General features: G+C 38.8%; 1 protein-coding gene across 4 annotated transcripts in view; it reads right to left on the bottom strand.

Annotated features, from left to right (window-relative positions):
* The window catches only part of Wls (Wnt ligand secretion mediator), a 123174-nt gene that overhangs the window by 10324 nt on the left and 86977 nt on the right, over positions 1 to 25873 (bottom strand). For all 4 annotated transcript variants that reach the window (XM_087628142.1, XM_087628137.1, NM_199408.3 and 1 more), the window contains 8 exon segments: positions 25390 to 25551; positions 22132 to 22268; positions 19768 to 19936; positions 18185 to 18282; positions 17756 to 17819; positions 15753 to 15896; positions 14647 to 14730; positions 5598 to 5751 (listed from right to left, as the gene is read on the bottom strand). In XM_087628142.1, the coding sequence (XP_087484268.1) occupies positions 5598 to 5751; positions 14647 to 14730; positions 15753 to 15896; positions 17756 to 17819; positions 18185 to 18282; positions 19768 to 19936; positions 22132 to 22268; positions 25390 to 25551 (1012 nt within the window).

Here is a 25873-nt window from a genome sequence, read left to right as displayed (position 1 = left end):
GCTTCATCCAGCAGTGAATGAAGCAGATGCAGGGACCCAGAGCCAAACCAGTGTAACTAGCGAGTCTGGTAGAAGAATGGGGGATAGAATTGTGTGAGTCAGAAAGGGTGGTACCCAAGGGTGGGTTCCTCTTCTCCTCAGGGAAGGAGAGGGTGATGGTGGGATGGCTTTGTGAAGATAAGAATGGGAGGAGAGAAGGGAGGGGGATTGTGATTGGGAGGGATGTAATGCAAATAAATTTATGAAAAAAAAAAGGAAAACCCAATGTGAAAAGATCCTTTTGCAACTGAGTGAAGTCATGATGTCATACAGAAGAATAGAGGGTACAAGTTGCTAGGACTTAAGAGCTACTGTGAAGTCACAATACGCAAACAACTGGTGAACTGTACGGTTTCTATGTTTATGATTAGCATAAAGTTTCCCAAAAGTTTGCTAGTAACAGTCAAAGTGACAAAATGGGCATGCATGTACCAAACATACATTAGAAAGAATTGTAGACTGAGAATTGAGCTTTCTGTGCTATTAGAGATCAGCCAATGTTACACACACACACAAAAAAAAAACGTGATGAGGACAACATCATAATATTTCTCAATTGTGAAATTTTTAAGTCACTGTACAAAGTGAGAAGTCCTGATGAGAGCGGCCTGGCCCCACAGCTGGTAGTGGAACTGGAGCTTCGCATGCCTGGTCGTGCTCTGACAAAGACTACCCCGGAGGTTCCCCAGTGACCGCTACAGAATCTGACAGTGTGGACCTTGAAGAGCTTGTTAAAATAGATACAAGGAGAACAGAGGATTAGCAGATTTGCCAACAAACCCCAGAAGAGTTCATGTGGTCAGTGTTCATTAACTATGACTTGTTTGTTAGTTGTGAGGAGCAGGACAAGCTAATAACTAGCAGGTTATCTTCCTGAGATGAGTCTTCTTTGGATTACTAACCCAAAACAAATTTGCTCCTACAGCCATGGCCCATGACAAAATCATTTTAGGAAAGATTCCTGCTATCAATATGCTTTTCCTATTATTAATAAACATGTATGACAATCACTAGGTATTAGCTACCCTTTTGAGCAGATCTTTGCAGAATTACGAAGATGTATTGTCTCGTAGTGATGCTATATAGACAAACAGATGACTTCCTAATTTTTAACGATAAATTCCTTTATAATGGTACTCTATTAGGTACTTTCTTATAGTCAAAACTGCAATGAGAACTCAGCCGGTCTCCAAGTGTCCTCAGTTAATTGCTTCCACTACTTAGTGCACATTCCAAGAGGTTGTAAAACCATTAACCAAAGGTCATAAAAAGGGAACTGACAATTTATAAAGGGACAGAAGATAAAATATTGACTGGGTTTATCTATACAAAACTTCACTAATAACTTATGATTTTCTTGGTGGCTTTTCTTTCTTATTATTTTATTTTATTGGATATTTTTAAATTTATATTTTAAATGTTATACCCTTTCCTGGTTTCCCCTGTCCAGAAACCTGCTATAGCATCTCCCCTCCCCCTGCTTCTATGAGGGTGATTCCTCACCCACCCACCCACTACCTCAAACCTCCCCACCCTGGCATTCCCCTACACTAGGGCATCGAGCCTTGACAAGACCAAGGGCCTCTCCTCCCAGTGATGCCCAACAAGGCCATCCTCTGCTACATATGTGGCTAGAACTGTGGAACCCTCCATGTGTACTCTTTGGTTGGTGGTTTATTCCCTGGGAGCTCTGGGGGTTCTGGTTGGTTGACATTGTTGATCCTCCCATGCGGTTGAAAATCCCCTTCAGCTCCTTTAGTCCTTTATCTAACTCTTCTATTAGGGACCCTATTCTCAGTTCAATGTTTGGCTGTGAGCATCTGCCTCTGCCATTTGTCAGACTCTGGCAGAGGCTCTCAGGAGACAGCTATATCAGGCTCCTGTCAGCATGTACTTCTCAGCATCCATGATATTGTCTGGGTTTGGTGACTGTATATTGGATGGATAACCCAGTGAGGCCGTCTCTGGATGACCTTTCCCTCAGTCTCTGCACCACACTTTGTCTCTGTTTTTTCTCCTGTGAATATTTTGTTCTCCCTTCTAAGAAGGACTGAAGCATTCATACTTTGGTCTTCCTTTTTCTTGAGCTTCATATGGTCTGTGGATCGTATCTTGGGTATCTCGAGCTTTTGGGCTAATATCCACTTATCAATGAGTGCTTACCATGTGTGTTTTTCTGTGATTGGGTTACCTCACTCAGGATGATATTTTCCAGTTCCAACCATTTGCCTACGAATTTCATAAAGTCATTGTTTTTGATAGCTGAGTAATATTCCATTGTGTAGATGTACCACATTTTCTGTATCCATTCCTCTGTTGAAGGGCATCTGGGTTCTTTCCAGCTTCTGGCTATTATAAATAAGGCTGCAATGAACATAGTGGAGCACGTGTCTTTTTTATATGTTGGGGCATCTTTTGCGTATATGCCCAAGAGAGGTATAGCTGGGTCCTCAAGTAGTTCAATGTCCAATTTTCTGAGGAACCTCCAGACTGATTTCCAGAGTGGTTTAGTTATAATTTTTCGCTCTACATGAACCGTGGAACTATGACAGGTGATGAACCTTTAGCCAGATAATTACTCCTAGTGGATATGTGTGAAAACATTCTCTTTTGTAAACTTCTTATTCAATTTATGATTTGAATTTATGTGTAAACTTCTGATACATTTTTTACCATGTGACCATATATTCTGAAAGATGTATAAATGATGAGGACACGGAGAGGAGGACACTCACTCACTCTCTCTTTGCCCATTTTCCCCCTCATCTCTTTCCCCTTTTTCTAAGGGAATTTTCATAGGATACTTTTTAGAATTTAGTAACAAAGGCCAAAACTACTTTTCAATGTGTCCCTTTTTCTTCCTGTGACTTCAACCAGCAGCTGAAAGTTAAAGCTATGCAATTCCTGTGGAGACAGAACAAAGGCTACATTGCTTAGTCTCCTGCTGTTTTAGGATGAGGTGCTAAATGCCAGAGACTGCAGTTTCTGGCCTCAGAGGAGCACAGAAGGAAGGTCAGCTATGGTGGCAAAGTAATTCAGACTCAGATAAGTAAACATTTTATTATTATACAGCAACCCTAAATGTCTCCTAAGACAAAGTCTTATCCTCCACTGAAGCTCTTCCCCCTCTGCTGCCTCAAGGGGAACAGAGAACAAAAAGAAGACTGTGCTACTGCCCCCCTCCCCAGGGTTCCCCCCACAGCATATTTTTACAACATCTAGGAAACATAGCAATTGTTTTACTTGCTATTTCCTTGAAAGAAAAAAACAAAACAAAAGCAGTATCACCTCAAATTCAAGTCAAATCCAAGACCATGTGGGTTCTGTTAAAGTGCAGCAGGATGACCATGAAATAAAATGAATGTTCTTTTCTGTAATCCACAGTCCCATTATAATGGCACTATGGAAACTGGCTGTTTAAAAAGCCGTATGCTCCAGTATGCTGCATATTGTAACACATGAACTGACCAGCAGTGGAACAGAAACTAATGGATGCCTAGGCCTCAAACCTTCTAGAAAGGTGGGTAAACTGACTCACCTAAGACTCATGTCCAGAGATAAATTAAAAACTGAGAGTCAAGAGCTCTTCATTTCAAAGAAGTTGAAATATAAGAAGGAAGATAGGCCCAGAATGCTTTCCCACAGAGCAACAGTGCAGTATGAAAGTTCATGATAGTATCTGAACAGTACTTGCTTCTGGACACTGCAGTCCCTCTCCTGACTGTTGTGTGCCTCTATTATCATCACTAAGACTGGTGAATTTCACATTTTAGCTACACAGTGAGACTTTATCTCCAAAAGAGGAAAACAACAAAAACCAGAATTAATCTTGCCCTAAAAGAACCAAGAATCCATTAGGAGAGAGAAGACTTGGGATAGATCACCTCTATGCATTAAAAAGTTCAACCATATTCCCTCAGATCTGTTCCTTAGGAGTACAGTTCCACATCTAAGAAAATTGATACAATTCAAACCTCAAGAAACTCTGTTTACTCCAAATTCTTCTAAGACAAATTATTTGTAGTATGTGTGTATATATATTTGTGCATACATATAAGGTGCATGGGTGCATGTGTGCATTTGGGTAGAAGACAGATGTCAAGTATCTTTTTCAACTGCTTTTCAACTTACTTTTTGAAGCAGCATTTCTCAATGACCTTGTAACTCTTTGTTTTAGTCAGTCTTAGTGACCAGCAAGACCTGAGGATCTGCTTGTCTTTGTTTCCTCCCAACATTCTTTACGCCATTGTCTGGGTTACAGACACCATACGATGATGCCTAATTTTACATGGGTGCTGATGACACCCATTCAGGTACTTGTGCTTAGACGGCAAGCTCTTCAGCATTTGATTCATCTCTAGCCCCAATTATTATTACTTTACTAAAGGTATTAAGATGACTTGCCATGAAAACTTCATTGACGTTTTATCAACCTGGCTCAAAACTACCACCAGCACACAGAAACAATGTTTTGTACAAGGAGGCAATATGCAGACTGTGCCCCATAGAGGAGTTTCAACAAGTTCTGATGAAGACAGAATCCACAACCACACACATACACACTGAGTACTTAAAAGAGAGGCCAAGTTTTACTGCAAGGAGATGTCAAGGTGTTCATCTCTGTACCAAATTAGATAGAAAACACTAGTACTAATTTTAGAAAACATGTCTTATATTACACTTACAATGAGGACACGGTTATAAATAGATAAAAAAAGTAAGACTGGAAATAAAATAAAAGAATAGCTATTAAAATTTGTTCATTGGCCATCTGTTACATATGAACAGCATTGGGCAGGGATAATCATTTCCCTTTGTGATGGAGACTTAACAATCTGGCCCTCAGTTTCCTTTCCTCTGACGTGACCAGACTGCCTAACTACAATTAGTTTTTGGATCAATGTCTTGAGTTTCTGTGATTATAAGGAATGAAAAGGTGGCATTCTCAGCACTAGGAGAAAGGATTATCTGAAAACAGAAGAGTGGCTTGGAAAACAAATTATTGAAAAAAAATGGGACTCTAGATCAATGGGAGAATGCCTGTTAGGTATACATGAGTTCTAGGTAGATTCCAGTGTGTGCGTGTGTACACACATGCATGCACGCGCACGCACACACACACACACACCCGCACAGCAAAAACTCATAAAGAGAACTGAGAAGAAAAGGGCAAATCACGGGTACCTTTACCCAATACCTCAGCATTTAACTGTGTTATTGGAGGAATAAATGTAGCATACTATCACAGAGTACTTTTTGCTTACAAGTAAAAGTAAGAAAAACAAATTTTATTCTTTACTACTATAACTGGAACATATTTTATAAGAGTGAAACATTTTCAATATATTTTAGAGATTAAAAAATGAATATTTAAGAGCTATTTAGCTTGTCTTGACTTTTCGTTTTATGGCTCCTGAATCCATCCAGTTACACTGTTAGTATTAGAAAGACATCGGAAAGAAAGTTTAACTGATGAACGCAGGATTTTAGCTGCCTAAATCTTGCAGACAAGTCTACTCAATACTGAATGAATTTGCAATGAAAAGACAGAGACTCACCATTAGACTGGTCTTCCCCATAGTTCTTATGGGATGGTGCATACAAGAACATCAAAGCAAAGACATACAGGTTCCACATCCCATAGATTCCAGTGAAGAAAGCACTGCTCACTTGAACTGTGACCCCACCCCATTTCCAATGGCCTTCTGTCACCTATAGATAAAAGAGAAGGTATTTAAGTAAAATAAAAAAGTATAATACCAATATAGAAATCAATCAACATGAAAGCCAAGTCTCTTCTTCAAATGGAAAAGCTAAGGGCCCTAAAAGACTCCACATTTTAATGTGAATAAAATCCATGTAAATAAGGTCTCCTGAGGATTTTCTAGTGTCAAATGCAAAGACAACAGTTTTTTTTTTTTTAAACTTTTGGCTATGCATTCGTTTAACTTTGAGAGCATCTATTCCTGGAAACCAAAGTCTAAATATTCTTCAAAGAATTGCATTTGACTTCATACACAGTTACAACTTCTTTGCCTTCTTCATATCTAAACAAAAGCTCCCTGAGGTCAAACCATCTATGGTTTGCTTGCTGCAGCTGCAACATCTTTGGTTGCATCTTGATGTTCTTTGTGCATCCAGTAAACAAACAATGCACATTTACTCAGTGAAGAAAGAGTGAGGTCTCTGGAATTCAGTTTCCTTAAAAACTTGCAGAGTTATAGATTGGAATTGAATATATATGTAATTTCTAGAAATTGTGTGGGAGATAGCAACAATATATGATATTTATTTACGAGATGCCATTCTAGGTAAGCTACTCATAAAAGTAATTAGGAATCTCCCATATACTTTCCATTTTTGCAAGAGATGTTCAGAAATCGCTTCTGTGTGAGAAAATTACTTAGTGATTGTTTTCAGAGTGTTCTGAAGATATATGACTTATACTAACAATCGCTACAGAGCTGCTGAGCTGAGTGACTAATAATTCGTACAAGCAGCAGGATCACTGAAATGATTTTGAACACTTCTGCTTGCTATAGGAAATTTTAAGTGTGGACGAAAAGAAGTACTGGTATGTGCTTCTCTGACAGTTAAATGAGTCTGGGTTATACTTAGAAATTCCAAGATGCGGAATGGATCTAAATGTTAATGACTTCAACAAAAAAGTTGAGTTTGGCTCCTGTTTATGCAATAGTGGATCTGTGTTTCTTCAGGCCTTCCTAAGGGTCCCTAAGCCTAGTAAGGTATTAACTATATATTTTTGTTCTTAAAAAACTTGGAGTGTCAGGAAACCAGGAAATCCAATTATAGACTTACCATTGTTAATTTATCCCTTGTAGTATATAATTTTTCATGTTTGTGACTCATAAAACAAACTACCACCATAAACTCATTTTGGGGTTTACTTCAATTTGGAAAATTTATTTTGGAAAATAATATATTTTATGAAATGTCCAGGTTGTGGTTCTGACAAATATAGAGTTAGTAACCATCACTATTTTTAGGTCATGGGTCAGCATTGAAGCTATTTATGATTTCTTAGCAATGTCTCTAAATGCCACTCTAACATTAAAATACAGATTGTGCCCACTTTATAAAAATTGCACCATGTGGAATATAGACTGATGTTCAGTGAATATGATGGCAGGGGAAAAGAAGCTTTAAGAGAGTTGCAGAGGGGCTGGAGAGATGGCTCAGCGATTAAGAGCACTGAATGCTCTTCCAGAGGTCCTGAGTTCAATTCCCAGCAACCACATGGTGGCTCACAACCATCTGTAATGAGATCTGATGCCCTTTTCTGGTGTGTCTGAAGACAGCTACAGTGTACTTATAATAAAATGAATAAATAAATTAAAATAAAAAGAGTTGCAGAAATCTATGCTTCTGGTCTAGTCCAATTATCAGAGGATGGGCTCATTAAGATATAAGACAGAACAAAGCAGCTTTTCTGTTCTGTTGGGACAATGGGCCTTCAACTAAGGAAGGGGCATGTAAGAGGTTACATTTTTGAGCAAAAACTGAGAAAATTCATAATTTATACTTTAATTGAAACTTAATTTACATAATTTGCATTTTCAATTTCTCTGAAGATTTGCATTAGAATTTTTAATTTTTGAGATGATAACATACATTATTTCCCCTTCCTTTTACCTTCTTCCAAACTCTTCTATGTACCATCTCATACCCACTTTCTTTCAAATTCACAGCCTCTTTTTCATTTAAATGTGGTGTGTGTGTGTGTGTGAGAGAGAGAGAGAGAGAGAGAGAGAGAGAGAGAGAGAGAGTACATGTGTAACTAAATGTATAACCTCATGAACTTAGCCTTATAATCAATGCTGACCCTAATCAATGCTTTTTGTATGCATATGCTTTCTGGGATGACCACTTGGTATCAGGTAACCAAGTAGTCAGCTCTTCCACAGGGAAGACTATTTCTTCTGCTTTCAGGATTCCTTAGTTGTCTGTGGTTCTTTGTCTAAGATTGAAGCTTCTTGAACTTTCCTCATTCCATAGAACTGATATAATTGATGGATTACTTCTTCCTAGGATTGGAATAATTGACTCATCTAGGTAAATATCTGTAGGTCTGTTATAGTATTTAACTAATATCTGTTGTTACAGAGGTGTTTTAAGAATATCTGTGGAAACAAGGAAACAGAAAAAAATAGGAGGCCTGGTACTCAGCAGTATTCAATACCTGATAATATAGAGATGTTACAAGAATGCCTGTGGGAACATAAGGAAATAGAAAGGAGAGCTACAACTGAACACGGGAACTCAGCAGGGTGAACAATAATTCACTATCGACTGAAGAGAAGTTTTAATGGATGTAGATACCTCTCACAGTGGAAGAGACTAATGAGTTAGGCAACTGAAACAAGGTAGAGGGTGTCTATGTCATAGACTCTGAGGAATTAGCTGTGCTAGATCTCGAGTCTTAACTTGTTTAGAGAATAAAAACAGGCTTTGAGTGGTAAGACTACTGTATTCCAAGATAATCTCTGGGCTCTGAAGGTCAGGTTTGTTAGTTTTGTGTTGGGGAAATGAACATTCTTAACTTGTACTAGGAGATGAGAAGAACAAGATCTTTCAGTAGGTATACAGGAACTACCATCAGCAGCTAATAATATATGATTATATATGAAGGAAGAAGAGTCTCAGGGTAAAACAGTTTTTTTTTTCATGAAGAGGAGGCTAATGAAGTCCAGGTGAGAGGAGGCCCAGAGAGGGCAATACCATTAGCTGGTGAGGGTGAAGGTTGTGAGAAATAACACTATGCAAGGAATTGGGGAAACCACCAGATTTATTTTTGGGAGATACAGATCCTGGGAAGGCAGTTGTAGGGGATCTTATCAAAGACAGTGCTACTAGATGATTAAGAAGGAAAGAACAGTGAAGGAGGAAAAGAAAGAAGAAAAAGGAGAGAGGTGAGAGATAGAAGAAGAGAATGAAAGGAGGGATAATCTGATTCAAAGTAAAGAAAATATTACAGTCCATAATAAATAACAATTTTATGTAAAAATGAGAAGAAAAGTCAAATATGTGATAAGTATACATTACATTCTTTGCTCTATTAGATTCCTTTATTACCACTTGGGGCAAGTAGTTAACAGAGATAATATCAAAGTTGAGATTCGTCTGTAAAAGTAGAAGATAAGTCAGAATAACATTCATCCACTTTATATGAAAAATATCATTTAGTATCTATACTAGTCTATGAGGTAGAAAGGTGTAGTGGTTTGAATGAGAATGGACCCTATAGGCTCATATACTTGAATGCTTGGCCCCTAGTTGGTGGAACTGCTTAGGAAGGATTAGGAGGTGTGGTTTTGTTGGAAGGAGTGGCACAAGGGGTTGGAGGTTTCAAAAAGTTCATCCTATGCCCAGTTACCTCCCTTTCTGCCTCATGGTTGTGAACCAGGATGTAAACTCTCAGCTACTGTTCCAGTGCTATGTCTTCCTGCTTATTGTCATGGTCCCTGCCATGTTAACCATGGATTCATCCTCTGAAACTATCACCCCCCCAATAAATTGTTACAACTAAAAATTGCCTTGGTAATGGTATATTAACACACACACACACACACACACACACACACACACACACACACAGAGAGAGAGAGAGAGAGAGAGAGAGAGAGAGAGAGAGAGAGAGAGAGAGAGAGAACAATAACCAAGGCAGGAGACAGTATTTCTATTCAATGCATGGATAAACTGAAGTGCCCAAAGGTGTATCTTGTCCAAGATTGCTCAACTAGAAAGTCATAGTCATGGGTCCAACTCCAGAAGGTCATCTTAGTGACTGCATAACACAAGGATAAGACATTATCTAAAGCAGGGTTGGTTCCTAAAAGAAGCAGATTGAATAACTACCAGAGAAGCTCACTTCAGTGGCCATTGTTCGATTAGTATATATATATATATATATATATATATATATATATATATATATACACACACATACACACACACACACACACAAGTCTATGTGTTCAAATCTGGGGAGTGGGGCAACAACACTATATATATGCCCTGCATATATTAGAGAGAGTTTATAATTAGTTTAAACATTACTGTGTTTAGGATTAAACACAGTAATATACAATTTATGGTAAGTCATATATGGTTATATATTATATAGAGAACATGAACCTCTTCTATTATATATATGTATATAATAAATTATACATGATGATAAAGAATACATAAGAGCTGAACTTGTCTAAGAACATAACAAATTTGTGCCCCTTCTACTGGTCCTGGGATAGACACTTAGTTAAATACCTATAGACTTATATCTGTAAATGCTTATTTCTTAGTGGGAAGAGAGGTAAACTACATAAACCAATCATGCAGATATTGTAACCCCAGAGTTAAGAAACTGGCTTGTATTTTCCCCTCTGTTTCCTCAATTACTCATGCTTTAGACATGCTGAACTCATTCCCACCAACATAAACCAAAATGAGCAACAGAGCAGGCCTTGTAGATCCAAATTCTTTCAATAGTAAGGTATAGGGGTAGTTATTTCTATTTTAATTTTCAAAGAGAAAACTCAAGTATTCACAACACTATAACCACCAAAAAATAAAAATTATGTTACCCTCTACACACTCCTCCTTTTCCTGATTTTACATTTCAACAACTCTCTTGTATACAGAGGCTCCTTTATACCCTGCAGCCAAGTGAGGTCAAATCCCTTTATACCCAGTAGTTTTTTTTTTTTTTTTTATTAACTTGAGTATTTCTTATATACATTTCGAGTGTTATTCCCTTTCCCGGTTTCCGGGCAAACATCCCCTTCCCCCCTCCCCTTCCTTATGGGTGTTCCCCTCCCAACCCTCCCCCCATTGCCGCCCTCCCCCCATAGACTAGTTCACTGGGGGTTCAGTCTTAGCAGGACCCAGGGCTTCCCCTTCCACTGGTGCTCTTACTAGGATATTCATTGCTACCTATGAGGTCAGAGTCCAGGGTCAGTCCATGTATAGTCTTTAGGTAGTGGCTTAGTCCCTGGAAGCTCTGGTTGCTTGGCATTGTTGTACTTTTGGGGTCTCAAGCCCCTTCAAGCTCTTCCAGTTCTTTCTCTGATTCCTTCAATAGGGGACCTATTCTCAGTTCAGTGGTTTGCTGCTGGCATTCGCCTCTGTATTTGCTGTATTCTGGCTGTGTCTCTCAGGAGCGATCTACATCCGGCTCCTGTCGGTCTGCACTTCTTTGCTTCATCCATCTTGTCTAATTGGGTGGCTGTATATGTATGGGCCACATGTGGGGCAGGCTCTGAATGGGTGTTCCTTCAGTCTCTGTTTTAATCTTTGCCTCTCCCTTCCCTGCCAAGGGTATTCTTTTTCCTCATTTAAAGAAGGAGTGAAGCATTCACATTTTGATCATCCGTCTTGAGTTTCGTTTGTTCTAGGGATCTAGGGTAATTCAAGCATTTGGGCTAATAGCCACTTATCAATGAGTGCATACCATGTATGTCTTTCTGTGATTGGGTTAGCTCACTCAGGATGATATTTTCCAGTTCCAACCATTTGCCTACGAATTTCATAAACTCGTTGTTTTTGATAGCTGAGTAATATTCCATTGTGTAGATGTACCACATTTTCTGTATCCATTCCTCTGTTGAAGGGCATCTGTATACCCAGTAGTTTTGACAACCAGCAATCCACTAACAACATTTCCAAACTCCCAATACAGGTTCTCTTACAGAAAACATTTGCTTACATCCATGTAAGCCAAGAAAAAGAACTTGGGAACAGGCTCTCTGGGCATTTATTACATGTATCTTGACCTACATATCAGTCTTCTGGGAGCTTCTTCAGTGAAGGTCTCTGTACATCTTTCCTGCACTATACTTCTGTTCTTTGCCAATACCCCTTCCAAACAAACACTTGTCTCTTCTAGAAAGAAAGGGGCTAAAAGACTAGACTGTAGAATAGCATTTCTTCATTGCTGTGACTCAGACTGTTAAAATAGCAGGTATTAAAGACTGAATCCCAGCCCCAGCTACAAAGCCTCGGGTCACGGCATTCCATATGCTTTTCATTCCTGACCTCAGAGTTTCAGTATCCTGATTCCCCACATAGATTTCATAGGGGAGTAAATGGAAACTCTCTAACAAGTATAATGGGAGTTTTAAAAACATACATTTTACCTAAGGCTGAGATCCATTTCAAAAAGTTATCCAATAGATTTTTTTTCAAGTAAGCCCATTGCTCTGACATTCCAAAATATTAGAAAATAAGACTCTGATGACTATATTACCACTGCCTGGGACACAGTTATGTAGGAAAATGTTTTAGCTATCTATAAATAAACTGTTTTAAGAGAGGGAAAAAAGGAAAAGCAGCAGGAGGAATATGTGGTACTAATGGAATTCAAAGACATCATATCCCCTAAGAGTTGAAATCCACCCACCTGACTATTGCAGCTAATATAGAAAGCAGGCTAGAGTCCAATACTGGAGCAATGGTAAATTAATCCTTTTATCCAAAGAAAAGCTGCAAATTCTGTTGTAAGATAGTTTCCATCACTTTAAAATGTGCAACAGTTAAACATGTACAAGACTAAACTCTAGCAAAGCACAGTCATTTTAGGCATTAATCCCTCTAGAATTCAGGTGAAAGGAGTTCTGCAGAATTAAGTCATTGGGAAAGGCAGTGGCTCAAAAGTGTGCATGTGAAGAAAAGGGCAGAGGCGTGCCTGAAGAATGGAGGTGCCTTTCCCATTCGCATCCCTGAGAGCGTGGTCCACCTTACTGAAGACTCCACTTCTGAATCAGGGATTCCTGTTCTCAAAGCCAAGGCGCTCAGTAGGTTGTTTAAGAACAGCACATTGATAAGTGGATGGAGGAGTAGGAAACATAATGGTGACATGAGGAAACTAGTAAAAAGTGGAGTGAAGCCTAATCCAAACCCTCTGATTGAATATGGATTAATTGAATTAAGGATGTATTTGTTAGCCAGAGAGATAGTTCAGCTGATAAAAGATATTTGTTCCTGAAGCTGATGATCTGAGCTTTACCCTGGGATCTGACTCCTCTCAAACATGCCCCTCCCTGCATTCACAATATTTTTGAAAAATCATTCAGTATTGGCAACAGCTTTACTGCATAAACTGATCCAAATATACTCCTATTACAAGTCAAAGAAGAGAGGGTAAACTGTGTGTAAACAAATGTAGGTCTGCTGTTTTATTTATTTCTACATGTAGTCAACCTTGAACAGAGATAGAAACTCAATATAGCCCAGTCTACATAGCTAACAGAGGAACCTCAAACATTGTAACTCCCATGTGTGGAATTAAAGGGATCAGAACTAAGCAGAAATAAACGTATCCTTATTTTCATATTCTAACTGGAGTTGATACTTTCTTTAGTTTGAATATCTAAAACAAATCTTGATGATATTAGCATTATCCATGAAATAATATATGTACATAAATTAGGTGCTGATGACATGATTATAATAAGTCTAATTATCTGTAATCTGTATAAATATATACAATATATACATTTGAATGCATGTATATATGATTCTCTTTGAAATCTAAAATATTTTATTTTACTTATTTAAAAGCATTCTGAGAAGTAAACCATAGTTTTTCAAAAGAATCCATATAGAGTTCATGGACTAAAGGGAAATTTGCTAGCAGATGAAAAGATCTCCTATGGCTTTTGCCAGAATGCTGCTCCATACTGTTCAAATATAGCAATGGTAGAAACCCAGCCAAAAGATCCAGAATGATTGAATTCTAGTCTCCAACTTGTATGCATTTGGGGAAATTACTAATGTAGCTATTCATGCTATGACATGCCAGGGCCTATACTAAATACTTGGCAATATTACTTGTATATATGGTACTATTATATATTTTAAAAAGCTTAAACCTAAGAAATATTAAGTAACCCATTAAATTACTACATTTCTGGAAAACAGAGTATATGGAAATACCCAGAAGCCATGGGAGTTAATATTTTTGAAAACATGGCTAAAGTTCCTACCTTACTTACCTCAGAAGAACTTTGTGAAACCCAACTGACTACCATCTGAATAATCAGATTTTAGATAGACTTTTTCAATTTTTCAAGGTAAGTAATCAATACTTTAAAATTATAATCATCATTATTGAGATTTTAAGTATATCAAACTAAGTTTTAGAAATAGTCAGTATAAAGGTAAGTTTCTATCAATGAGACTTCGTGTTATGTTCATGTTTAGGTGACAGAATGGCTAAAACCTGTTGAGAGACCTTTATTAGGGCTAGCTAGGGACCTAAAACCAAATTAACCATATGCGTGTCAGATTTTTATTTTTTATTTTTGCCACAGGGATGGATTAACCTCTTAAGTGAAATGTTCCTTCCATATGGCTAAAGGTTTTATTTAGTAACTTTCTACAAGGTAGGACTGGAAGGGGAAGTCAGTCTGTGTTACCAGCCAGTGTAAAGTCCCATGTTAGAATGGTCTAAACAAGCAAGGCTTGGTTAGCTAAACAAAATAAGCCTCTCTACTTCTGTCCTCAGCAGCTCTGCAAAATCTCCTGTGCTATAGGAAGGAACCTCTCCAGGGATAGACTCTTGAGAAGCCGTAGGTAGGATCCACTCACCTGACTAACAATGAAGAAGATAACAGTCATGGCAGCACAAGCCAAGGTGATCAGCATGAGGAACTTGAACCTGAAAATCAGACCCTATTAGGAAAGATAGGAAGAGCGTTTTAATACATTTTCATTCTCCCTCTCTCTCCATATATGTATATATTTATAAAAATTTACAAAAGCAAATATCTAAGAATGATAGTAAAATAATTTCACAAATTAATACCCTTCCTGCAGAGGTGAATGTAATTGAGGAAATTTTTGGACAACATAGCTTTTTTTAAATCTTTTATGAAACAGTGATGCTGGAGCCTAGTAAATTACATTCACAACAGGTTATGAGGCTGCCAATTTCCCTATAAACAGGTTATATAATTATCCATGAGGGTTCAAAGAAACCAAATGCAAGTTTTCTATAGTTGTAATAAAACCCTTCTCTGGTTGTGCATGGGGTACATATTAATAAAGTGAAACCGCTTTGGTTGAATTTTCTCATTTGTCACTCCAGCTCTGAAAATAAACTTGAGAAAGTAATTCTGGTTTAAAAAAAAAGGAATGGTATCTACTGATTAGGGTATCTTCTGTGCATATTGGCTACGCAGAACCCATGATTCTGCAGTTTCTCCTCTTTTTACATAGCAACCATTTAAACAATGGATCTAATCAATGTGTCACCTGTAATAGAGATTGGAGGAGGCTAGGTGTTTATCTTGAATAAGAAATATGGCCTATAAGCAGACTATTGAACTCTACACAAGCAGCCACTGGCTATTTTAGAGAATGTAAACTACTCCGGAGCCTGGGAATCATGGGTCAGAAAGTTTGCTCTGAGGATAAAGGTATTTGCACTCACAATTAGCAATCTGAATTTAATCCCTTGAACACAGAAGCAGAGCACTGAATCTACAGAGCTCTCCCTTGAGCTCTACACTTGTGCTGCGACATGCACACACACACACACACACACACACACGCACACACGCACACGCACACGCACACGCACACGCACACACACACACACACACACACTAAAAATCAGTTATTGATTTTATTCATGTCTGAAAAGTTGGAGATCATGGACATCATCTCTAGAATAAGTCATGATAGGTGCTTACCTCATAGTGCAGCCTCCGGACTTTGCTCATGGCTGGGAGGCTAGACTGTTTCCCACTGATGTTTCTGAATACTTGAAATACCATGAAACACAGAAACAGGAAGTAGAGGCAGAGGCAGATACCTGCCACAATGATGAAAGCCATCTGCAAGTGTACAGTGAAGGAAGGTTACGTTCACCAAGAACATGCGCTAAGAGGACATAGCACTCCTCTCAACTTTGTTTCCGATCGTTCAAGAGGTTTTGAGAAAGGCACTACTATTAAAGCCTGGTATTCTGATGCCACTGATTAGTGTTTTCTGACAAAAATTTTATAGAACGCGATATTCAAACTTTTCTAAAAAGTTTTTCTAAAAAGTCAAGAAAAGAGAAAAACTGTAGTTTATTCACAAATGTAATTGGGTTCCTCTTAGAGCTGGTAAAGCAGAACCTGTCTTTCAAGTACGTTTTGAGGAAATTCAAATGTGTCATAAATTGAAAAGCACTAGTATAGTGGATACAGGTTTCTAAATGGGAAGTAGTTTTAAAATTACTGAAAAAGTTCAAATAAAGATGCCTGAGTTCCATCCTAAAACTAACTAATCATACTTCCTAATACCAGGAAACAAGAGGAAACCACTATGTTGGGTTTGGAGGTTTCTATAAACAAGAGAGAGCTGCTCTGTGGGAGCAGATTCAGCAACAAAGGCAAGGGGGCCTGGCAGAGGATGGAAGGACACAGAGTAAAGGCATGGATTATGGATCCAGATAGTAAACCTACTGAGGAGATTTTGAGACACTAGAGCCCACACTGTGAGATAGAGAAGACAGTGTTGTCAGTAATAGCAGACAACCAGACTACAGCTGCTCTCTGTTCTAACAACTGCATCCAAAATCGCTTATATCTTTCCAATATTTTGACAGGTGTGAACTCTATATCCATCTTTCATTAACTAGTATATTTAGTACAATTCCTCCTTTTTTCTTATGACCAACAGTGCCCTGGAATAAAGAGAAGATGGTTATTTGCTGCAAGACTTGAAACTGTATTTGCTTCTCTTGCCCTTCATCCTATGTATATAATGAAAGTGGTGAACTAGACATTGTGATTGTTCCAGTGCGGTTACCATTGTGGGTTATAAAGTAAAACTCTTTCATCTTAAAGGTACTGATAGTATGTATTTTTTTTTCTCACAAAATTCTGTGACACTAAGAAACTGACATAAACATTACCACTAGACACATATATTCAAGAGTACAGGTCAAGGCTTTAGCTGTTAAGGAAAAGCACAACCCTCTGTCACTCCAGGGGAGAGGTTTCTTCTCTTAGAATATTAAAGATGGTGTTTAGAATATTAGATGTTAAAACCAGAATCCTTAAAGAGGTAAGTTAATTCATTTTTGTTTCTTTACAGAAGTTATGCAGATGGTGATTATGTGGACCAACCGGAATTCTCAGCATTACTCAAGAACTAATTACCCTAGTCTCATTCCCACAGAGCCTCAGGAACTGGATTACGCAGTGAAGCCACTGACAAAACTACACACAGGCCTGACTTCCCATGGAAGTCCTTCATACAGGTGACCTCAGATCCCCACTGAACCACAGAAGCCTTTCACAATGGTGACTTTGGTCCCAAGGTTTCTACAGTAGAAGTCTCTCCCACAGGTGACCTCTATTCTAGATCTCCCACAGGAGTAAGAAGGTGACTCCACAGCTTGGGGAGAAGCTGCTCCTCCTTATAGAATAGATGACTTAGGGTATCCTTAAGACCAGAAACTTTGAACTGAATCTAAAACTCTAGCAACAGGGAAAGCCTATACACTCCCACTCTGTGTGCTTTCACAGCCTGAAAACATAGTAATTCTTCTCATTACTTATCTCTAATTGTTATTATCAGTCTGAGGATCAAAGCCCTGGATGAGCTCAAACAGCGAGTATCAGTAGAAACACAGAAAATGATCATGGGGACCGGGCAGTTAGGGAGACAAACACGAAGCCTTGAATCTATCCAGGAAGGATACAGCCAGTTCTGTTCCAACATCTGTAGTCCAGATACTGTAGAAAGGATTTGTGAGTTGCACTCCTCTATAAAACAAAAACAAACAAGATGAAGAGATAACACAAAGGCGGAACAGAGCTTCTCTTAACATTGCAACAGTGGAGTGAGACGGGGAATGTGGTAGGGGTAGGAGTATACTTTATTTAGAAAATAAACTTTACAGAGTATAAGGGATGCAGAACTTTAAAATATGAAGAGGCCAAGTGCTTTGCATGTATAAAGGACTAAACCTTTGACTTAGTACCAGCTTCATCTGAAGATGTTGACCTCTCCAATATTCCATCCCATGGATCCCCAACCACCATGCTTCATTTTAAAATTCTTCCTAGAAAGATAGAAGTAGACATAGAAAGGCACATTTCATCCTGGAATGACTCCGGTACCTGCTCACCTCTCACACATGTCAAATATGAAGAGGCAGAAAGAGCCAACAGCAATTGGTCCAACTTGCTTCCAATACCCTGCAATGTGATTCCGCTCATGTTGATCCTAAGAAAAATCAAATTGAAGAAGAGCAAATGTATTCCATAGGTGATCCAGCTAATTACCTGTTTTGTGTTAGATAAACCACAGCATCAGAAACAAAAGAAATATAACTCAGTGTTCATATCAGCTGAGGAAGAACATTCACTAGAAAGTCATTCACTGGGGCTGTCAACAAGAAAGAGCACAGCATTGAAGGCTGACAGAGAATGTTCTTAGGGAAAACTTTGGCCCACAAAATAAATTGTTTATGAAGGTAAAATGATTTCCAGGAAATAAAACATTAAAGTATTTCATTGTGTCGAGTTTAACTCCTTCATCATCACAAGTCACACTTTTCTATCTCCACCATCTATTTCGAGTGCCTTGGGATGTAGCTCAGGTTAGCCTGAAGTCAAAATCCTCCTGTAAAACCTTCTGGTTTTGCCAACCGTTCAATATGACCTATTCCTCTTGATGGGCGGGGAAAAAATAGTCTCAGCCTCCAGGCAGAGATGGTAGCTTACACCGTCGTATTCTGGAAAAATCACTCTGGTTAGGGCCCTGGTGTCCAAATCTCACTTCCAGGGCATTTCTGCTGGAGGAACCTTACAAGAGCCTCTCAGGTGGAATTTAGTGTGGGTAAATTCTTATCTTCTTACACTGTCTCCTGCATGGAAACTGGCTTCAGAGACTTGGTTTTACTTATCAGATCATAATAGAACTGAAAAATAGTCCCTGTAGCAGCAAGATGGCTCAGTGGGTCAAAGTAACTACAGCTAATTCTGACAATAGGAGTTCAATCCCTGGGACCTACACAGTAGAAAGAGAGCACTTCAGGATACTGACCCTTGACTTACACACACACACACACACACACACACACACACACACACACACACAGAGAGAGAGAGAGAGAGAGAGAGAGAGAGAGAATAAAGAAATAAATGTAATTTAAATGAAAAAAATTTAAAGCCCCTTCTCTGAAGCCTAACATGAAAACAAATTCTTACTGACATAACTGCATCTTAGCCACAATGTAAGGATGACATCATTCTTATTTTTATTACAGTAACTCAGCCTATCTTAAAATAGAATTTGGGGCCATATAAAGAGGTCAGTATTCTTGGGTAATGGGGGTCACTAGGTCACTTGGTCAAGCAGCTGTCTGGAATAAAGCCAAGGCCACACTCCTTCATGATTAGCCTGTTCTTAAGGCTGGGGCAAGCAGAGGAAAGTCAAAGGACAAGAAATATACTTTGTATGGTTCTCTTTCATTACATTATCACATTTTTTTTTCTAACATGAAACACTATATACTAAGCCTTACCACTGCATTTCACAAGCAAGGGGCCTGAGATTGGGTGTACTTGTCTCAAAACACACAGCAAGTTACTAGTGAAACTTTCTTTGACCTTCCCGCAGCTGAAGAGAGGCAGAAGAGGGCAGGCTTCAGTTCAGCAACCTTCTTAGCAGCTATGGACAGAAAGATGTCCTCCCCCCAGGACTCACCATCATGTGCTCGCCACAGAAGATGATCCAGAAGGAAAGAAGCATTGCATAGAAGATGCCCTGTCGTATGTCACCAAATAACAGCATCCAGGTCCAATCAAATCCAATGGAAAACCATTCCACAGGGATATTGATAAAGGTCATGGAAATCCCAAGGGCAAAGATGACTCTGATGGGAAAATACCCAGAAGAGCCAGGTTACTCTGAATGGCAGACTTTAAAACTCTGAAGCCAGCTTTGAGAATTGAGATGTTATTTGTTCAGATTTTAGCCAATTAATCAATTTCTTAGCATTTATGGTAAGTTTCCATCCTGAAATGTAAAATGTCCAAGTTTGCATTCCAGAACGATGATGTCACACTACCTCTTGTATATCTAAATGAAGTCCCAAGAGATACACACTTTAACCCTATTGCCTTCTTAAATATGTATGCTTAATAACTACACCCTCTTACCTCTTCATAATATCCCTGATTCAATCATTAGTCACTATATCCTTGATGGCTCTTAATTATGGAAGTATATTTGTTTCAATAATAAATATACAACTATACATAAATTCAATTTTGCTTTTTCTCCACCATACTATAATTAAAAAATCATTCTGATTTATTTAAACATTTTTATATCCACAACACACATATGCTTATAAGGCATAAACCATATTCCAAGAATACTGTTAATACTAAATATACATATATGAGAAGGTCAATGTTTCCACCCAGGGAAACTGCATTTATTGGGAAAAACAAATAAAGAGACAGAAACCAAGTGCACAAAGAATTAAGGAACTAGGGATGAAATATGGTGTAGAGCAGAGTCTATGTGGTGCAGAGAAACTTGAAAGAAGCAGGAGTATTTATAGATCTACATGTAGCATAATTTAGGAAATGATAGAACACAAGAGCAGAGAAATTAGAGAGTCATGGATTCGGCAATGGGGAGAGGATGGGGAGGGGAACACCCATAAAGAAGGGGAGGGGCAGTGAACTAGACTGTTGCGGGGAGGGCGGCAATGGGGGGAGGGTTGGGAGGGGAACACCCATAAGGAAGGGAAGGGGGGAGGGGGATGTTTGCCCAGAAACCGGGAAAGGGAATAACACTCGAAATGTATATAAGAAATACTCAAGTTAATAAAGAACAAAAAAAACAAAAAAAAAAAACAAAAAAGGAAACTTATAAAGTTAATCTTACAAGAGACTAGCAATCCAAGAAAAAGTTTTTCTTCACATGCACATATTATTTACTTGATTTTACCAACTTTTTTCTAAATTGAAATGTTTTCAATTTTGACATATACACAACTGCTTTGATTTTTATAACAATGATTAGTATTTTAACATATTTTTAATACCCCCTTCTTAGTTTCCCCTCCACAAGTCCCCCATTCTCTCCCTCTCTCCCTGCTTCTGTGAGGGCGCTGCCCCACCCACCCACGCACTCCTACTTCAGCACCCGAGCATTCCCCTACCCTGGCTCATCAAGCTTCCATAGCACCAAGGGGCTCCCCGTCCAGTGCAGATGAGGCTGGAGCCATGGGTCCCCTAACTTTCAGAGATTACCTTGGAATAAGCAGAACTAATAAGCAAGGGAAGTCCAAAATATCTCTGCCCTGGTTCAATAGTGTAAGAGGCTAGAAATAGAAGGAAAACAGTAATGAAGACTAGATGATGGTCAGCAAAGAATAGTAAGAAGAAAAAAATGAGGCAAGAGAAAGAAAAGAACAAGGCTATGTGAAGGAAAGGGGATAATTAGCTGCCTAGAATGCTCCTAGAATATTAGTCAAAGAAGGTAAAGACTAGAAACCCACCATTAATTAGGTTTGGACTGTGGAGGTGATTCCTGATCCTGTGAAATGACACAGTGGAGGTCAAAGAGAATTGGAGCAGATACTGGGCAAGTTTTTGAGGAGAGGATGCTTGTAAAAAGTAGAAAATGGTGTGCTGATTTTAGAAGGAGTGGAAAAAGAGAATCTTCTCATGGCATAGCATATGTCTATATAGTATTTATGGAAATAAGACAGCAAAAAGAAGAAGTTGTTGATGTGAGAAAGAAAAAGACTTTATTTGTAGGAGCATCATCCTGTGTTGGGGAGGGTTTGAATTCAATTGAGAGTAGAACAGTTCATCCATTAACAGAGAAAGATCTGAAAGCTGAAATGCGGATGAACAGCAAAGACGGGTTTGGGGACAAGTGGTCTGAAGACTTACAAATGATTTGCATGTGAAAGGAGAAAAGGATTCTATGATGATTCTTAATCAGTTCATCAGCTGAAGTCTCACATTGGCTGTCACACACAAAATAGGAACATGGCAAATTACGGGAAGCTAGCATTTCCTCAACATGATCTGAATCAGATCTTACTTTTCCAGAAGCACTGGAGGTCGGGACATCATGGTGATCCTTCTCCAATACCACACCATAATGATGAAGATGCTGGGTGTGAGGAAGGTCTTCATAGCAAACCATACCTTAGTGAAACCTCCATTTTGGTGGATTCCCTAAAGAAAACCAATTATAATTTTGAAGATGAATATATATTAGTGTTATTTTTTACAACCAAATACGAATGAGCAAACAGTTTGTTTACCCCGAAGTGTTCATCATCATAGAAGGTACTGTCCTCATATTACCCTCTGACCCCTCCTCAAAATTCATAGAAATATACTGAAAATCTTAAATATGGGCATGTGATGGCAAGGTATTAAGAACAAAGATTTTCCTTAATGTCTTCATTCAAATTCATCCTGCACTGGGCTAGATCTAGCCTGTGGGCCCCCACTCTGTTCTCAGCTTTTCCTGTCACAGGCCAGGGCATCCCCTATCAGCTCTGGCTGTCCCGTGCCTCAGATTGTGCTTTCCCACTCCCCGGAGTGGCGTCCCTATCACCTGACAGCCACCCGGCGACACAGTAGGGTAAGCATGGTCAACTTCCAGCATCCTGCCTTCCCCAGCAGCTGAGCCCTGTCAGGGGGCAGACCTGGGACCCCCTAGCCCTACAGCTCAGTAAGCAGCATTCGAAAGTAGTTTTAAATTTATGTTCATAACATGCCATTAAATGAGAAAACAGCAAAAAGCACAAGTTATTACAGATCAATTGCTATACTTCTCTGTACTTATACTTTTAATTTGCTTACTAATTTTCTTGTATGTATATGAATGAGTTTTGCTTTACTATGTGTCTTCCTTATGCTATGCTCTATACACCTTATTAAACAACACGGTAAGACCCTAAATTGTCACTGTTCTCACTAGCGTCTGTGCCTTCCATGGTAAAATATGTTAATTATTTGCTCTTATTTGTTATGCAGTAATGATCATACTATGACCTTATATAAAACTACAATAATTTTATGTGATCTTAAGATCACTTAAAGAATCCCGGAGCCCACACACGCATGGAAAGAGTCGCTGAACTCTAGCGTGGTGTTGCAGGTGCAGGCCCCTGGCATGCTGGCGGGGCTGTCTGCACCATCACGTGGGCATGAGCAATAGGAAGCTGTAGCACACCAGGCCCATGTTCTTATACCTTAAGCTGGAAACAAAGTAAAACAGCTTCTTTCTAATTTTTTATTTTCCCGTATGACTTGACTTTTATATTTTTACATATTCTTTGGGAAATTCACACAATATATTTTGATCACATTCTTTTCTTCCCCTAACTCCTCCAGATTCTCCTTTACCTCTTTATCAAACTAGCTCTATGTTCTTTTTCTCTTATTTAAAAACAAACCAAAAATTTCACAAAACAAATAAGCAATGGCAAAAACCAAGAATAAAACAAAACATGGAGTCCAGTCTATGGTGGCCAACTATCTCTGAACACAGAGCTTGCCATGAAGTGTGGTTAACATGAAGTGTGGAGCATCTGTTATTCCACTGGGGAAACTGATTTTTCCCTATTCTGACAACTGTAAGTTAAGAGCAGCTTCCTGGCTAGGAGTGGGACTTTGTGCTCACTTCCCCTCCTCAGTGCTGGGATTCTGTTTGGCTTTATAGCTCTTATGAGTGCATCTGCCCTGTTGTGTCTGTAAAATGCTGTCTTCTTGAAGTTATACAACACCTCTGGCTCTTGCAATCTTTTCATTCCCTCTTCACAAAGATTCCTGAGCCTTGGTGGTGGTAGAGGTGGTGTGTGTGTGTGTGTGTGTGTGTGTGTGTGTGTGTGTGTGTGTGTGTGATAAAGACATCCCATTTAGAGCAGAGCATTACAAAGCTTCTCACTCAGAATGTTGCACAGTAGTAGGGCTCTGTGTTAATTATCATCTGCAAAAAGAAGCCCATTCCCTGTTAAGGGCTGAGGGGTGCACTCATCTGTGGGTATAACAGTATCTCATTAGGAGCCTTTTAATTGCTTTGTTCATTTGGAGAGTAACAACCGTATGTTTCCCCTAGGACACACAACCTGTCTAGTCTCAGGTTCTTGCCCTCATTAACAGTGTCAAGTATGGGTTCCATCTTATGGAGCGGGCTTTAAACCTAACCACTTAGAAGTGGTTAATTATTTACATAATATTTGGGCTACTATTTTACCAGTGGGCATATCTTGCAAGAAAGTCATTATTACAGTTTGCTAGATGAGACGTGATTACTTTTTGTATGCACAGTCCTTTTAGCACTATGAATCTTAGTCAGTCGGGATGAAGCTTCAAATTGAAAGCAAGGTAGATTTTTCCATATTCTCTGTTTGTAGATGTTCAATTACTATTTTAATAAATTAATTAATTTTGGTGATCTTTTAAAAAAGACTACTTAATATACTAAGTGCAGAGACCTATGACTGGCCAAGGTATAGAGAATAAGAAACTGAATTCTCAGTCCTAAAGGAAAGTGTATTTATTACCCCTCCTCTCAAATTTCAGAGATCATTTCAGAAGAGGAGAGCAAAAGAGCCTGAAGGAAGCCTGAGCACAGGGAAGCATCATCGGGACACAGCAAGGTCAGAGCAGCTGTCAGTCCATGCAGAAAACCTGTACAAGCCCAAGCCAGACCCATTCCAGCATGGAGAAGGGGGGAGGTGTACAACTTTACCCCTAACCACAGAGCAATTGGCAACTTAGCTGCTAGGAAAGGAAGGGTAGGCTTTTATGTAAGAGTGCAGCCTTTGGTAAATAAATTAAGTACCAGTGGAAGAAAACACAACCAATGCCATTTTGGGCAGCACAAATCTGTCTCGAAATTCTTTTTACTATTTTTGTTTGTTTGTTTTTTTTGTTTGTTGGTTGGTTGGAACAAAGTTGGAAGGAAGGGAGAGATAGATCTGGGAAGAGTTACGGTGTTGAGTATGATCTAAACATATAAAATCAAAATTTTCAAAGAACTCATTAAAAATAAAATATTAATATTAAAATCATTCAGACAATAATTGCTTTCTATAATCCCATGAAAATCATTTCTGTTTAGATTGTTTTAGCATGGTTATGTTGTTATTTCCAATTCTCAGATAATTCAATGGATAAGCAATAGGACTAAAAGAGACGTTTCCCTCTCATGTTTCCGGGTCCCTGTGTGTGCATAGAGATGAGAGAACTAAAACAGAATTCTTCTTATACATATATGATTACTGTATTCTTGACTCCTGTTTCAAGGGTACAGCCAGTTGGTTCATTTACATTTACTTACCACCAACCGAATGTCCTTTATTTCCCCAATTCCAACATTGATTTTCTTCTTCTCATTTACAGGTAGCCGGATATTTAGAAGGTAATACTTATGAGCCACTGACCCAATTTCCATGAAAGGAAGGACATCACATTCATAATGACGACCTTCATGCTCTGGGGTCTGGAAAAAGATTAGATGGGTTGAGACAGATTACTATTTCCAAAAGACGTAATGCATTTATTTGGCTTAAGCTCACATCAGAAACTTTTAAAATGCTAATGTGTTAAGGTGCACATTAAAGGTACAGATTTACAAGGCGCAATGAAATCCTGGTGCCCACTGATGTACTCCACAAAGCTGGAGAGAGAAAAAGGGGAGTAGGTGGAATCAGTTCTATTTGAGGTATAACTGAAAAAATTTAGGTAAATAGCAGATACTTCTTATTTGATACCTTTCTCAGTCCTAGAATCAACATTAGAGCTTTGCATCAGATTCTAGTCTA

The sequence above is a fragment of the Rattus norvegicus genome, chromosome 2, assembly GCF_021556685.1.
Source record: "Rattus norvegicus strain SHRSP/BbbUtx chromosome 2, alternate assembly SHRSP_T2T, whole genome shotgun sequence".
Classification (NCBI taxonomy): domain Eukaryota; kingdom Metazoa; phylum Chordata; class Mammalia; order Rodentia; family Muridae; genus Rattus; species Rattus norvegicus.
This window is presented reverse-complemented; position numbering and strand designations above follow the sequence as displayed.